Source organism: Coenobita brevimanus, chromosome 98, assembly GCF_032717465.1.
Source record: "Coenobita brevimanus isolate Jiangsu-jjx chromosome 98, ASM3271746v2, whole genome shotgun sequence".
Taxonomy (NCBI): domain Eukaryota; kingdom Metazoa; phylum Arthropoda; class Malacostraca; order Decapoda; family Coenobitidae; genus Coenobita; species Coenobita brevimanus.
Window position 1 is genome coordinate 20,884,201 of NC_137051.1, and position 17,500 is coordinate 20,901,700.

General features: G+C 43.1%; 1 protein-coding gene across 1 annotated transcript in view; it reads left to right on the plus strand.

Annotated features, from left to right (window-relative positions):
- The window catches only part of LOC145413990 (uncharacterized), a 130,652-nt gene that overhangs the window by 40,969 nt on the left and 72,183 nt on the right, over positions 1–17,500 (plus strand). Inside the window, exon 4 of the mRNA XM_080283563.1 lies at positions 2,746–2,895. Coding sequence (XP_080139689.1) covers positions 2,746–2,895 — 150 coding nt within the window. The remainder of the gene's footprint in view (positions 1–2,745; positions 2,896–17,500) is intronic.

The window sequence follows — 17,500 nt, forward strand, 5'->3', positions numbered from 1 at the left end:
TCAGCACTGTGCTACCACTGTGCCACCTTACAGGCTGTTTCTCCTCAAAAACGTACAAAGTGGGCTGTATGATTGCCCTTATATGTTGGTCTGTATGTGTTTAGGGGTATCTACAGTATTCTCTCTGCTGAGTTAGCATGAAGCGGTCTGAAGTATCTATCTAGTTATTTATGCCAATTTGCGGCTGTTTCTGAATATTACTGTAAGAGATGAGTTAAAACATACCGTAGTGATGATATATCTGTCAATCTGTATATCTATTTAGCTACCTACCTACCTACCAACCTACCGTACCTATCTATCTGTCTACTCGTATATACCGGTACATACATATAACTAGAGGGCTTGATAGACGCTGTAAAAATGGGGATAGCAGGATACACTGGTGCCAGGTTAACGTCAGGCTGACATATTCTTGTGTGGCATGAACTTAAGGAGTGAGACTGTTGGCACTGTTGAGGGATGTATGTGGCTGGTCGCATCGGAAAACAAATACAGAGATTCCTGAGACACGTGCTGAATGGAAGTCTACTGATCAAGGAGCAGAAGATAGTGAGCTCAAATGGTACGATTAGGGACAGGAGAACGAATATGACTAGAGCAGTGAAAGTGAGCGAGCATAAGGGAAGGATGAGGCGTGGTATGACAAAAAGATGGCTGTAAAGGGTTGAGCGGGTGTGTTGGAATGCAAGATATGGACAAGGAGAAAGCAAAAGAATGGGCCAGACACAAAAATGAATATACGATGTATATGGAAATGTATGGATATTGACCCTGGCGGTCGACGCACTGGCTCTACCCTATAAGCAGAACGAGAGAGATTTAACCCAATGAAACACATTTTGGTGTAGATCGTTGACCGTGAATTCAAGCAGAGATTTCGTAAGGATTGATTGATGATTAAGTAGAAATAATGCCCTCATCAATGGGCACTTTGCTTATAGCTCCCTTACTCTACTTACTTTACTAATGACTTTATTACTCACCCTACTTTATTAATGGGGAATAGGTTACGATGAATACATGCGATATATATATATTCATTCATTCATTGCCAGACGCCATGTATCCCAAACGGGTTGGCCAAGGCTTAGAGTTAATTGTTTTACAGGGAGGGGCACTAATCCTCCACCAAACCCACTTGACACGTAGGAAGAACGTTATGCCAACAGCATCTGGTGTTCCCAGGCGGTCACCCATCCAAGTACTAACCAGACCCAACGTTGCTTATATATATATATATATATATATATATATATATATATAAGAGAGAGCGGGGGGGGGGGCAGCGTTACTATCTTCCAGGCTATCACAAGAGAGGTCGCCCTCTTTTTAAACTCGGCGCACCACCAAACTTGTGGCGTAATCTGCTAATTAATTACAGGCTAACTAATAACGAGGCAGAGATAACTAATAACAAGGCAGAGATAACTAATAACGAGGCACATATTAACATTATATACACCGCTACTGGCCTAAATACACAGCCCTCCTCTTAAATCCTGGTTTAATCTCAAGTTTATTCAGCACTTAATCGGTACCGGTACCTATAATATTTTCTCCATCGTATACATTTATTATTATTATTATTATTATTATTCTTATTGATGTTTTGTTGTTGTTGTTGATGGTGTTGTTGTCGATGTTGTTGTTGTTGGTGGTGGTGGTGGTAGTGTTGTCATAATTATTACTACCGGTATTATTACTGTTATTCGAGGACGGAGAGTTAACCCTGTCACCGTTGCGTCGTCCACTGTTTTCCCTCAATGTTTTAATACCGTCTCAAAAAACTCTTCAAACTAGTGACACCTCTATAGTTCACTCATTTTAACTCGGCTCAGATTTTCATCCTTTAGCATGTTATATCACGTAGCTAAGTAGCCGAAAAGACAAATACTGTGGCTCTAAATCGTTTCTTTAGTACTTCTTCGTGACTAGCATCATATTTTAGTGTTAATCTATTGTCATAACTCAGAATTCAAGATTAAGGGATGGCAATTTTAGGCCAAGGTAACGTGAACAGAGTATTGCATTAATAATTCGGATGACGCAAGGTGATTTTATTAGGCTATAGGTGAATCATAGGAGTCACAGTGTTAAGCAGACAAAGCAGACAGAATAAAAGGTAAATTACGATAATGGTTAAACACTGAGGCAGTACATCTAACGGTGCATTAGAAGTAATATATATATATATATATATATATATATATATATATATTATTGAGAAGAAGGTAAGTCACAGAAGCCAGAGTATTAAGCAGAGACGGCAGACATACTTAAAAAATAAAAAAATAAAGCAAAATACGATAAAAGGTAGTGAGGCTGCATACCTAAAAGCTCACTAAAAATAAAAATAAAAATGTATACAGTATATATGCCCCACAGTGAAAAATAATTAGGTCTGTATAACATTAATAAACATGTTCATTTTACCACCTATATGTCGTATTAGTCAAAACCATTACATTATCTGTCCTACCATACAAAACAATACCTCGGTGTAATCAAAGCCAGTTCATTACCATGTCACTGTAATGGAAAAAAAAAAAAAGAGTATTATCTGTCTCATTTATCTTAAATAATTTATGATCTAACAAAAAAGGACAAAAAGATGCATGTATGTATGTATGGACGGACGGATGGAGGGATACTAATAAAACCAATATACCCTCTTAAATTAATTCAAACCAGTCTATTATTTTTCATACTAATCACCCAATTTTTCTCTTCCCCCCCTCCCAGTGCCCCCCCAGATCACAGCTCCCCCCGGCGAGGTGGTGGTGGAGGAGGGGGAGGAGGTGGTGCTCGGGTGCGAGGCGGAGGGGGACCCGCCCCCCTCTCTCAGATGGTTAAGGGAGGACCAGCAGCCATTCACACTCAATTATACGAAAGGTAGGTTACACAGACCATACAGACTTTAGGGTCCCTTGTCATAAAAAAAGAGGATAGTGCATAATTCTGAGAGAGAGAGAGAGAGAGAGAGAGAGAGAGAGAGAGAGAGGAAACAATAAGAATAGAGATAAGTAATAAGTCAAGAGGGAAAAGGGGAAAATGGAAAACATGGAAGACGGAGAAGGGGAGAGATGAAAGTTAGAAAGAGGAGGGACGAGAAGAAAGTTAGAAAGATAAGAAGGTAGGGGGAGGAGAAGGTACAGTAACTAGAAACTGACAGAAGGGGGAAGATAATGGAGAGAGAGAGAGAGAGAGAGAGAGAGAGAGAGAGAGAGAGAGAGAGGTATGGGGGAGGGGGGAGCAAACTGACGAGGAAAGGGCCGAAGCGGAAGTTAAAGTGGGAGGGGGAGACAACAGAAGAGGGGAAGAAGATAAGAGAAGGGGAAGAAAGATAAGAGAAGGGGAAGAAAGACAAGAGAAGGGAGAGGAGGATAAGAGAAGGGGGAGGATGATAAGAAAAGGAGAAGGAAGGAAAAGAAATGGGGCAACAGGTAGGATACACGAAGAGATAAAAGGAATGTGAAGTGAGGGGAGAGGAGAAGAGTAACAATCCTCTTCAGTATCATTATTCAGAGCGATGAGGTAATAATACAATATTTTTCACTTCACTTAATATGCTTTGTAAATAAGGCACACTCATACACAGATTAAAAATATACAGGAATACGTTGTGATATTTCCCCAATAAAACACATACATACATTTTACCTGCACTATCCTTCTCTCTTATCATATTTCTCTGATACAACATACTCATACATTATACTACAGTTCCATGTACAGAACTCATGAAAACTTAAACGCTTTGTCATATTTCATTAATAATATCCTCTTGTTTTTTGCGGGTAATTAAAAAACATATGATTAAGTACTGGCTATAAATTCGGCTGGACGGTGATGTGGATGGGAATTTTTACTATTTTGCATATACTCTTTTTTTTTTTTTTTAATGTTAAATTACAACTAACTACACATACAAAATTTCAACACTTTCACTTGTTATACAGTTCCGGATATTAATGTGCTTCCACTTTTCTGTCGAATAATTATTAAACTCTTACGTAATATTCTGGAAAATGTGTTGGGTTCCGAAGATCTCATTACTGGTTTTCAAAAATTATTGTTCGCTGGCTCGTTATTTATTGTAATGTAGTGGTTCAATATTTATATCCGTAACTGTACATGCTTTTACACCAGTTATTATTTAACGGAATATTAATAAACTTCTTACCTGCATCACCGGCCATCAGTGATCTATTGCTTATGTTTACAGATAGACAAATATATAGACAGATAAGACTGAGATAAATACAAATAAGTAAACAGGCTGATAAACAGTCATCAAATGCTTCTGTCTACAGACAAATGGATATACAGATAGACTGAGATAAATACAAATAAATAAATAGGTTGATAGACAGACATACAGTACACACATGAAGGCAGATCGACAGATGACAGATTGACAGACAAACCTCAGTCATACTACGGTATATTAGGTTAAAGTAAATCTGTGTGGCAAGAAAGGAATGATGGAGAGATTTAAAGGATGTAGGAGGAAGAGAAGAAAAAGCGAGAAATGATAAAAATACATTAAAAATTGGCAGATAAAGGAATCAGACAGTAATCAAAGCACAAATCAACTGGAGAGAGAAGGAAGACTGGATCTGGAGATAATGAAGAAATGAAGGATTGTAGAAGGAAACTGTACAGGAAAAAAGGAAGGAAGAAAGGAAAGAAGGATGGAAGGAAGGAAGGATGGCAGGAAGGATGATAGGGTGTTGAAGAGAAGCAGAGTGAAGAGAAGTGAGCAAATGAAAGAGAGAAAAGGGGAGAGAAGAAACAAAGGGGAGAGGAAGGGAAGGAAGGAAGGAAGAAAGGAAAATGCTACCCGAATCACACTTTACCTTGCATGGTGGGTCAGCCTGTAAAGAAAAAAAGAAAGTAATCACTGCAAATATCAAAAAACGCAACAATTCACAATCATTATCATCATGTAAATTTGATTTCCCACATTTACACTGGGTTTGAAAATACAGAACACACACACACACACACACACACACACACACACACACACACACACACACACACACACACACACACACACACAAGAAAAGGGGTATTCTCTCTCTCTCTCTCTCTATGCATTACCGACCTTCGTTTCCCTCCTGAGTTCAAATGGCTCGGGGGAATTACTGACTGACCTTGATGTAAATAAATGACAGCTTGGCAGAAATGAACGACAGAACAGGACAAGTCACTCACACTGCAATTAAGCAAGATATTTCTTTGTAACGAGTGCGAAATACGGGCAAAGTATAAAGAAAACACTGGGTATATTGAAGTGGAAGGGCTCAATGGAAGGCCTAAGAACAAAGGAAGGAAGCAGATGGCTGGTGCATGCGTTCCGGGATTGGCACACACTCATGCGCAACATCCAGCTACACTGCGCACCCTCGACACACAGTGTTATAACAATACCTTTCACTGCTATCGCTATATCTTTGTTACAGTCGCTATAATGGCGTACACAGACTGATAGCGCAGAAAAATTATTGCCAAGGTTTGAAACACCGCTACTCCTTCTTTCTGTCTCCTTACCTCCTTTCTTCCTCAACAGCACTCCCTCTTTTTCCTCCCTTTCTCGCCCTCCTTTCCTCCTCCCCCTCCCCCTCCTCATCTCAAGTCCCCGCAACAGTTTAACCATTCAGACCCTCCCAGTCATCCTCTCGCGTAAATCGATGAACTCAAAACTACCACACAATTAATGAAAAGTAAAAAAAAATAACAAGCTACTTTCGTCACGCCTGCAGAGTGGCCATGCTCAGTAAGTGTCCCACAACAACAAGCGCATCGTGGCTTCTGACAGCATCGCATACAACACCACACTTAATTCTGCCCATCCTCCACCCACCACCCCTCTAAGTTAATGACACGGTGACTAGACACAGCGAAATATCTGGTCACAAGGGTAAAAAAAGACAATGTACTAGTTCATGGCAGTGAATTGTTGATGTGGCGCGGTATTCAGGGAAGACATTGCAGTTAGCATTCGAGGTGGTAAATAAACTCTCTTACCTTGGCTTCATATTATACCTTGGCTCACTCCACCTTCCAAATCATTCAGTCACCTCGTTATTTACACTCTTTCGATTAATGTTAAAGTGACACATCATCATCATCATCATCATCATCATCATCATCATCATCATCCTAAGACTCCACGGCAAGACAAAAGTCTTTCCCATCTTTCTCCACTCTGGTCAATTGTTTGTTAGCCAGTTTCATCCAGTCCCAACATACCGGTACTTGTATCTGTGAATTTCAACTACACACACACACACACACACACACACACACACACACACACACACACACACACACACACACACACGAATATAACCTCTAGCTTCGCTTTGCCTTAGTTACAGTGAGGGAGGAAAAGAAACCACGGAGGAGGAGGAGGAGGAGGAGGAGAAGGAGGAAGAGGAGGAGGAGGAGGAGGAGGAGGAGGAGGAGTAATAAAGGAGAGAGGAAATGTGTGACCATTAGAAGCGGTAAAAAGCTAAGAGAAACAAAGATAAGGGAGAGAGGGAGGAAAGTGAAGACATGAGACAAGGAAAGATAAAAAGATAGAAAAACTGTGGAGAAACCGATGGGAAAGAGAAAGAAGGAGAAAAGAGAGAGGGAAAAATAGGAAAAACAAAAGGACTGAGAGAAGAGCAACCGATAGGAGGAAGGTGGAGGAGAGAAGGGGAAGAAGAAGAAGAGGGAGAAGAGAGATTATACGGAAAGGGAGAAGAAATGGAATGAGGGAGAGGGTAGTGGGGGATGGAAGAGGAGGAAGGAGATGGAGTGGCGTGAGAGAAGGAATGAATGGGATTATGAGGAAGGAAAGTGGATGAGGAAGATGGATGTAAAGAAAGGAGAGGAGTGGAGGAGACGAGAGTAAGGAGAGGAGACGAGGAAGTTGGAGGCAGGAGAGGAGAGGTGAGGGAGGAAAGTTAGAGAGAGAGTAATTATTCCCTGATTGGGGAAGGAAGGATGATAGCAAGGGATCGAAGGAAGGGAGAAGGGAAGGAAGGATGACAGCAACGAGTCGATGGAAGGAAGGAAAGATGATAGAAATGGGTCAGGGGGCTGAAGAAGGAAGGGAGGAAGGACGGATGATAGCAACAGGTCGAAGGAAGGAAGGAAAGATGGCAAGAGTTAGAAAGATGGAAAGGAAGGCAGGAAAGGAGGAAGGAAGGGGAAAGAAAATGAGAGAGGGAGAAAATAAAGGAAATGTTGGAAAGAAATTAAGAGACAGAGAAAGAAGAAGGGCAGGAAGAAACTTAGATTACGAGAAAAAAAGCAGAGCAGACACGAGGGAAAGACAGCCAAGGACGGAGGGAGGGAATGAATGAAGAAGGAAGGAGGGAAAGAGAAGGTAGTGAGGAAGAAAATTAAGGTGTAATGATGGAAACGAAATTATGAGTTACAAGGAAGGAAGAAGGAGGAAGGAAGAGAGGATGATAGTATTCAGAGGGAGGGAGGGAGTGAAGAAGGGAGAGGAGAAGAAGGAGAAAAAAAAGGCGAGGGAACAAAATGGAAAAGAAGGAAAGGAAGGACGAAGGGACAAATGGAAATGGAAAAGAAGGGGAAAAAGATGGAAGGAAGGAGAGAGAGAGAGGGAATAAAGACAGCACACGAGAGAAGGAAGACAGAAACACAAGATAAAACAATAGAGCAAAACCAGTGAGCAGGAAGTGAAAGAAAGGGTGTGGGATGATAAAGGATGGAACGACGGAAAAGTACGGAACAGGAAACAAAAGAAAGCAAAATTAACACAAAGGGAAGCTACAGGAAATAGAAATGTTAACAAAATGAAGGGAATGGGAAATTAGGAGATATAAGTAATGGGGAGAAGTGAAAGCAGGAAAAAAAAAATGTAGTGAAAGGAATTAGAAACAAAACTGGAAAGTAAGATCAACAAATATAAAGACAAGAGAAAAAAACAATTAATATGAAGAGACGACAAGAGACAGGAATGACAAACATGCTTAATATATGAAACGGTTCAGTTAAGGGAGACTTTTGGAAGGAAAAAAAAAGGGGGGGGGTGGAATCTTGAAAAAAAAAAAAAATGAATGGTGAAACGCAAGACTGGTTAGAAGGAAGAAAAAAAATATTAAGTAAAATGTAAAAGGGAATTTAGAAAAGAGGAAAATGGATAAACAGAAAACCCATCTCATACCTATAGTCAATTTCCAAATTTTCTTTCTCCCTCACACTAAGATTTGCACTCCTCTCAAATATTCCCTCACTCGCTCATATATACCCCCCTTCCCCTCACCTTTACTCACTCACTTTACCTTTTTGTCTCCGTCACTCTCTCACATATCCTCCCCCTCACCTCAACTCTCCCACTTTATCCTTTTATCTCCCCCACACATCTCCCCCCCCCACCTCAACTCTCTCACTTTATCTTTTTATTTCCCTCACTCCCTCACACGTCCCCCCCACCCCACCTCAACTCTCTCACTTTATCTTTTTATCTCCCACTCATGTCTCATTCTCTTTCACACTCACTTTCCCTCACTACTTTCACCCCATTTCCTTGCCTCTCAGCTCTTCCTCTCACTGCCAGTTTTATTCGTCTTTTATATCCCATTCACTATCATTTCCTCTCTCTCTCTCTCTCTCTCTCTCTCTCTCTCTCTCTCTCTCTCTCTCTCTCGTTGCTCGAATATTCATGCATGCAATCGCTTTACTCTCACAAACTCTCTCTCTCACACACACACACATTTCCTATTTGCAATCATTCACTCCATTTCATTTCACTTTCATTTCCTTTAATCTCTCTCTCTCTCTCTCTCTCTCTCTCTCTCTCTCTCTCGTGTTCTGAGTGTGAAAAACAATGATCTAAGAGGCGAGTTGAGAAAAACATGAGAGAGAGAGAGAGAGAGAGAGAGTCTGTATGTGTAGCCTACACGTACAGTATAGTATTAGTGCGTGGGCAACAAAGTGATTGTGTGTGTGTGTGTGTGTGTGTGTGTGTGTGTGTGTGTGTGTGTGTGTGTGTGTGTGTGTGTGTGAGAGAGAGAGAGAGAGAGAGAGAGAGAGAGAGACTCTATGTGTACAGTATAATATTATTAGTGCGTCAGAAGGAATGTTAAGTGGTGTGTGTGTGTGTGTGTGTTCACATCTTACTCGCACGTGCACATGTATTCCTTTGTCTGCCCCTGCTGTGTAAGTGGATTTATGTATGTATATATGCTATGCCAAACCGTATCTGTGTTCGTTATATACTTATTCTTCTTGCATTCACTGTGTCTACATGTGTGCAACTACATATATCGTTATTCTCCTCTCTCTCTCTCTCTCTCTCTCTCTCTCTCACACACACACACACACACACACACAGCTGTATTGGATTTCTCCTGGCTTTCGTTATCTAGGTTCTTTATAATCTCTCTCTCTCTCTCTCTCTCTCTCTCTCTCTCTCTCTCTCCGTATTTATCTACCTGTCTCCTTTTTTCACCTATTTTTACCTCAAATATCGTTCTTAATCTCTCTCTTTCCTTTCATTCTTCTACTTTCATTACTTCAGATTTTTATTATTTTTTCTTCCCGCTGCTCTTTCGCCCACTTTTCCTCCTACATTTCATCTACTTTATTCCTCTCATTTCCTCCACTTTTCTTCAATCTCTAGTCCTTACTCTTGCTCTCATTCCTGCTCTTTCTCTTGGCTGGTTTTAGACATGCAACAGGAATCGAGATTAATCACCAGAAAATTGTTGTAGCAGTGGTGGTGGTGGTCTTGGTAGTGGTAATGGTGGTGGTGGTGGTGTTATCAGTAGTGGCAGTGGTGGTGGTGGTGGTGATAACAGTGGTGATGGTAGTGGTAATGGTGGTGGCGGCGGTGTTGCATGAATCGCTGATAGTGGAAATGGTCCTAGTTGTGGTAGTAGTGGTATTAATGCCAACAATGGTGTTAACAGTGGGTAGCATTAGTGGCAGTAGTGTTGGTTGTTGTGATAGTGTTGTTAGCAGTGAAAGTGGCAGTGGTAGTAGTATACTGGTGGTAATGGTAGTATTGGTAACAGTGGTGGTGACAGCACTGGTTGTGCTGGTAGTATTGATTGTGGTGTTGGTTGTGGCAGTAATGGTTGTATTGGTAGTACTGACAGTGCTGCTGGTAGTACTGGCAGACCGGTAGTAGTGATAAAGGGGATAGATTGGACTTCACTGTGAGTGATAATAGTGGTAAAACTGGTATCAGGGAAAGACGAGTGTGGTGTTACATGACAAAGTGGTAGAGGTGGTACTATCAGAGGTAGAGAGTGTACTATTGCATGACAGAGCGTGGCAGTGGCAGAAGTATTGGTAGCAGAGGTGCGGTATTACATGACACCACCACGCCCACCACCACACCGTCATCACCCGGTTACATCACTTTTACATTCCACCGTATTCTTGTGACACAAACTAACCTTCCTAACATATTTTCCTTTTTTTTGGGGGGGGGAGGTGGGAAGGGGATATTACACCTTACTATTTTCTGGTTATTATTATGGTATTTTTGGTGAGGATATACACTGCGTAAAAGCTTATACAAAAGAATATTAAAAAACTGCATCAAAAAATTTATTACATCACATCACCACACACCACATCACACTACATTACTACTCCACAACACACCAGTCCACCATTTTGTTACACCACATCACATCACACCACCACACCAAGCTAAACCATACCGCACTATTTTGCACCACACCCTAGCACAGCACACTACACCACAGCAGCACAGCATAGCATCGCAGATCAAGGCAGTGTTCCCTGGTCTCTTGCCTCAGTACGGTACATCTGCCGAGCCGCCGCCACCCTCATCTAAATGTAGATTAGGTAGTGAGGGGCCTTTTAACACGCCCACCCCGCCCACCTTACCTTCACCACACCCTCACCCCATCCTAACCCCACCCTCTGCACTACACCATGCCCTCACCACACCCTAACCCTGCCCAACTCGCCAATTCCATGTCCACAGTATCCTCATCACTCTCTCCTCCCACCCACACATTATCCTCACCCCTTCATCACCAAGCCAGTCACCACTCACTCCTCCCTCACCAAGCTAGTAATCCTCCCTCGTCCCTCTCTCACCAAGCCAGTCACCCATCACATCTCCCTCACTCCCCCAGTATCTCACCCTTTCCAGTTCACGCACAATGACTACCATCCTCTGTCTTAAGCTTGCCCATATCCCCCATCCATTTCTCCACATCCCCACCACACCAAACCCACTTGTCCACACCACTTTAGCCATCCACGAAATCCACCATCTATCTTGGCTGAAAATGAACTCTTTCACCCATACCATCCACCCATCACTCCTGTACTCACTCATCCACACACCAACTCACATCTCGAACCACCTACCTACCCGTCCACACCACCACTAGATCCACCTGCTCACCCATCCTCACCTCTGAACACGCACACACGCTGGGCCCACCCACACCCATGACCTCACTCACTTAATATTTTCCCATCCACTCATACCACACCCACTTCACCTTCCTACCCACCCACTCACCCACATTCTCCCCACCACCCAGTCACCCACACCACATTCCTACCTACCCGTCCCTCCACCCATACCACTTTCTCACTCACCAACCCCATATCACTTTCCTCCACTCCCACTCCACATTCCCAATCACCCAACCACCTACACTCCCACCCACGCATACCAATTTCCTACCCACACACTCACACTTTCCCACCCACCCATCCACACACCCATCCCGCTTTCCCACTCAGTCACCCACCTTCCCACCCACACCACTTTCCCACCCACAGCAAGGAACTCAATCTCTAAAATCATCTTCCAGAGGGTCAAGTTAACCCCATTCTCTCGGAAACCTGGTTCTTTACGGGGGTTCTGGTTCATGGGGTGGCTAGCGTTCTTGTGTTCACGATAGTCAAGGGAAAATTAACACCACCGCACTGCACCACACCACGCTACATTACACCACACCAATTCTACACCACACTTCACTACACCAAACTACTGCACTACACCACAGCATTACACCAACACACCATTCATCACACCACACCACACCACACTACTGAATCAAATCTAATCCCATGCCACCACACCATATTCCACACTCTCTCACATCACCTCATCCCCTGCTCCTTACCCTATACTATACCACCCCAATTCTACGCACCACACCACAATCTCCTACACTATACACCTTTTCCACTCTCAAACCACTCACACATCCCCATGTACATTCACACCCACTCTCAAACCCTCACCCTCCCATGCACATCGACATCATCATCATCACACACACACACACACACACACACACACACACACACACACACACACACACACACACACCTCTAAAGCCAACAGAGCATTTTTGTATTTTTTAGGGAAAGGGAGGCTGACACAATCATTTTTTACAATAAGCGGCTTCCTTATTCCCCGAAGCGTGTGAAAGCCCGCCAATACCCAGGACATTTCAAAGGGCTTTATTAACGTACTGCTGAAAAATGTTTTATTATAGTGATAGTCCGTGTGAGGGAGGACGCTTTGAAGACAGTTTTTCTCCTCTCTTTTTTTCTCGTCCTTATTTTTTTTCTCCTGCACAGAACGGATAAGTGATGTAAATACCTGCTTTTTTTTTTTTTTTTTTTTTTTTTTTTTTTTTTTTTTAATACTGGATGTTTACCAGTATGATTACTGCATTTTTTTTTAATGGAAATCACTGGCATGCTCTTTATTGTTCTCCTACTTTATACCTTCTCTCCTCCTTGTTTCTGGATTTTGTCTACCACATCTTTAGGTGGGAGGATCAGGCTGACGACAATGACGATGGTGATGATGACAGATTGGTTATCCGATCAAAATCTCTCTCTCTCTCTCTCTCTCTCTCTCTCTCTCTCTCTCTCTCTCTAAGGATAACAAACAGGGTACTTATATCTATCTGTCTATAAATGCTTTTTTTTCATGGACGGAGAATGATTATAGAGACTCACAACTAACCGCCTCCGTACGGATATACAACAGCTATATGTAAACAGCTTCTTGTATTTTTAACCTCTTCAGTAAAATGACCAAGTTTTCGTTTACATTATCTTAAGTCAACTTTATTCAGCTTTTTTTTTTGGGGGGTGGGGACTTGAGGGGGTTAAATACAGTCCTCGTTAACCCCCATCAAAAAAATCAAAATCTTTCCTAAACTGAATAAAATCGCCTGGAGGTGGTCTGAATGAAATAGGAAAAATGTGTCATCGGACTGAAGGGTACAACACACTCCTTACCACTCACTACCCCTGCCGCCCACTCTCCAATCCTCAACCCACCCCACACCCTGCCACCCACCCCCAGACATTGCTACCCCCTCTCTCACCCTTACACCCACTTACTAACCCAACATACCGCCTTATATACGGCTTCTCCACCCATCAGCACACCCACAATCCATTCCCATATCCACCTTCACACTCGCACCCACAGAACACATCCATGCTCACATCCACACCCACTTGCATCACCCAAAATCTACATCTGCATCCACCTTCAGTCACACCTAACCCACACACCCATACCCACTTCCATCCCATACACCCAAACCCACACCCACAAAAAGTACCCACAACCATACCTACATACCCACACCCACACCCACACCTACACCCATTCCATCAACCTAAAACACCCACACGCACTCACTCCACCCTAACACTAACTTCCACAACCCCCCACACCCACACCCACACCCACATCTACAGTACACCTACACCCATTCCATCAACCTAAAACACCCACACGCACTCACTCCACCCTAACACTAACTTCCACAACCCCCCACACCCACACCCACACCCACACCCACATGAATTACTGCAGACCCCAGCCGCTCCCACCTCACTTTGATCCAGAAACAAAGAGCGAGAAAAAGAGGGAGCTGTTAATGAGTGGGCGGGGTGTTTCCTTTGGGCGGGTCACTCAAGCAAGCCTCCTCTGAACCTCTCTTTTAAAGGTGGTGGAATGGACAAAGGGTGGGATATGTGGGTGGGGTGGGAGGGAGGGGAAAGGAAGTGAAGTGGGGAGAAAGGGTGGGAGGTAGGGGGAAAGGGCGGGAGGTAGGGGGAAAGGGTTGGAGGTCGGGGGGTAAAGGGTGGGATTTAGGGGGAAAGGGTGGGAGGGAGGGAGGTAGGGGGGAAAGAGTGGGAGGCAAGGGGGAAAGGGGGGTTGGCCAGGGGGCAAAGGGTGAGAGGTGTGGGGGGATGTGGGTATAAGGGTGAGAAGTGAATTTATCTTCTTTTTTGCTTGTCTCCATATGTACAGTATTTACCTCAGTGTCTGTCCATCTATCTACCTATCTGCCTGTCTATTTATCTATTCATCCACCCATCTATCGATCTCCCAGGAAGTGTATCTATCGCAGTTTCCCCCGTTTTCTTTGCTTTGAGGGCCCACTTTATCACTTCCCTATTACCATGTTTTTAGGAGGCGCAAGAACAAAGGCTCCGCACTTCCTTTGTCTTCCTCTCTCTATCTTTCTATCTAGCTATTTATCTGTTTATCTATCTACCTGTTTCTTTATCTGCCTATCTATTTCTATCAGTTAACTTGCTAACAGGTATGTATATGTATGCATATGAGTCGAGATCTGCATAAATGGATACGTGTATTTGTATGGGCAGTATATATATGTACGAATAAATGGATGCACACACACACACACACACACACACACACACACACACACACACACACACAAAATGGTATGTGTGTATGTATGTATGTGTATGCTGTATCCACGTATTATCTATCAGTGTTTGTCTCTGCCAGTCTGTCAAAAACTTCATCTCCTCAAATATCTACTATCTATTTATGTATCTATTTGTTGGAAGCGGCAGCACCAGTCCATCTATCTATTTGGTCTATCGCTACGTTTATTTTGTCTGTCTCTCTAGTTTTCCTCCTCGTTTTCTTTCTCTCCAGGGGTTACTCTCTCAATTCCTCCTTCACTGTGCTCTAAAGAGGTGTCGAGAACAAAGACTGCCGGGTTCCTCTGTGGTTTCCTCTCAGTTTATCTATTTATTGAATGTCTGTCTATCTGTCGATCTACTGCATCTATTAACCAATCAATCTACTGTATTATCTAATGAATCTTTTTATCTATTTATCTATCATGTACAAACATAAATGTATACCGGTACCTATTTTTCTATCTATTCATCTATCTATTTGGCCCCGGACTAAGTACTGCAGATAGTAAATGAGTTTCGAAGAGTTTGTGAGAGGAGTAAATTAAGAGTGATTGTGAGAAAGAACAAGGTAATGCGATACGGTAATGGAGAGAGATAAGATAAGAGAAGAGAAAAAGAAGGCACAACATGAAGCTACATTAAACTGGGAATATAAATGGTGGAACTGAAGTCCTTAAAGTATCTCAAGGTAAACAGCAACAGACCGAACTCCTGGACCTTAAGTAAGCCGTAAGGTAAGATTCATAAGTATTAGGGGCGTTGAAAAGTGTATGGAACGTCAAATCAACATATCTTCAGGTGAACCTTTATAAAGACGAGATGTAATGGTTTTATGGATGCGAGGCGTAGGCACTGAATGAAGAGGGCAGAAAAGGGTGGAAACAGTATAAGGAAAGTGTCTAGTGTATGTATGTGGGGTGAGATAATATAGTAGGGTAGGTACTGGGAAGAGGTGTGTGGAAGTAGACACAATATGAATGCTGGGGTATGATAAGGGTGTGTTGATGTGGTGACTGGGAAGTGTTGATGTGGTAACTAAGGTGTGCTGGTGTGGTGACTGGGGTGTATTGATGTGTTGACGGGTGTGTTGATGTGGTGACAAGGGTGTGTTGATGTCGTGACTGAGAAGTGTTGATGTGGTGACTAAGGTGTGCTGGTGTGGTGACTGGGGTGTGTTGATGTGTTGACGGGTGTGTTGATGTGGTGACCAGGGTGTGTTGATGTGGTGACCAGGGTGTGTTGATGTGGTGACTGGGGTGTGTTGATGTGGTGACTAGGGTGTGTTGATATGGTGAGTAGGAAGTGTTGATGTGGTGACTGGGGAGTGTTGATGTGGTGACTGGGAAGTGTTGATAGGGCGAGTAGGGAGTGTTGATGTGGTGACTAGGGTGTGCTGGTGTGGTGACTGGGGTGTCCTGGTGTGGTAACAAGGATGCGTTGATGTGGTGACTGGGGTGTGCTGATGGGGTGAGTAGGGTGTGCTGATGCAGGGACTTGGATGTGCTGATTTAGTGACTTGGGTGTGTTGATGTAGTGAATATGGTGTGTTAATGAGGTATGGCCACAGAGAGAAAATGGATGATGACAGACTGATAAAACTGTTCAAAGCAGGAGTGAGGAGGAAAATGAGGAATGGGGAGAAGACAGAAGGACAATGTTACAGAAAACATTACATGACTACGTACCTGTCTATATCTATCTATCCACCTACATCTATTAATCCTGGCAAGTGTCCTTCACGTTCATCTATTACCAACTTTCTCTTTCCCTCATCTATCCTCTTCCCTCTGTTATCCTCTCTCTCTCTCGCGCGCCCCCTCTCTCTCTTTCCCTCATTCACTGTTTCCTTCTGTCAGATTCATTCTCACTTCCCTCTTGCTCTTCACCTCCCTTCCCCTTCCTTCTCACTCTTCCTCTTTCTATTTTTACTTTCATTCTCCCGTTTCCTTTCCATTCTTTGTTCCCTTTATTGTTTTTTCCAATTCGCCCCTTTCTCGTCTTTCTTGTTTACCTTTCATTCATATTTCTCGCATCATCTCTCTCTCTCTCTCTCTCTCTCTCTCTCTCTCTCTCTCTCCTTTATCGTCTCCATTCCCTCTCCTCTTTCCTCGTTTTCCTCGCTCCTCTCTTTCCTCTTTTCCTGTCTCGTTTCCATTTTTTTCCCACTCTTTTTCTGTTTCCGCCCCTGTGTGGAGTACAACTCTCATGTGTGGGGAGGCTCCCCACATACAGCTCTTCTCAATAGGGTGGAGTCAAAGGCTTTTCGTCTCATTAACTCTCCTCCTCTTACTGACTCCCTTCAACCTCTGTCTCTTCGCCGCACTGTTGCATCTTTATCTCTTTTCTATCGCTACTTTAATGGTCACTGCTCCTCTGAACTGTCTGCTTGCATTCCTCCACCTCTACGACGGGCGCGTAGCACCCGCCTGGCAGCAAACTCTCATCCTTTTTCTGTCCAACTCTCTAATGCAAGAGTTAACCGTTACTCCCAGTCTTTCATTTATGCAACAGGTCAGCTCTGGAACTGTCTCCCTCTGTCTGTATTTCCTGCTGCCTATGATCTCCAGTCTTTCAAACGTAGTGTGTCCAGGCATCTCAAAATGATCGGATCTTGAATTTGGCTCTCTATTGTATTTTGTTTTTCTCTTGGAGGGAACTGTTACTGCGGGCTCATGGCCTTTGGTTCCTTCTTCCTCGCATTAAAAAAAAAAAAAAAAAAAAAAAAATCTCTTCAGCTTTCCTTTTTTTCACC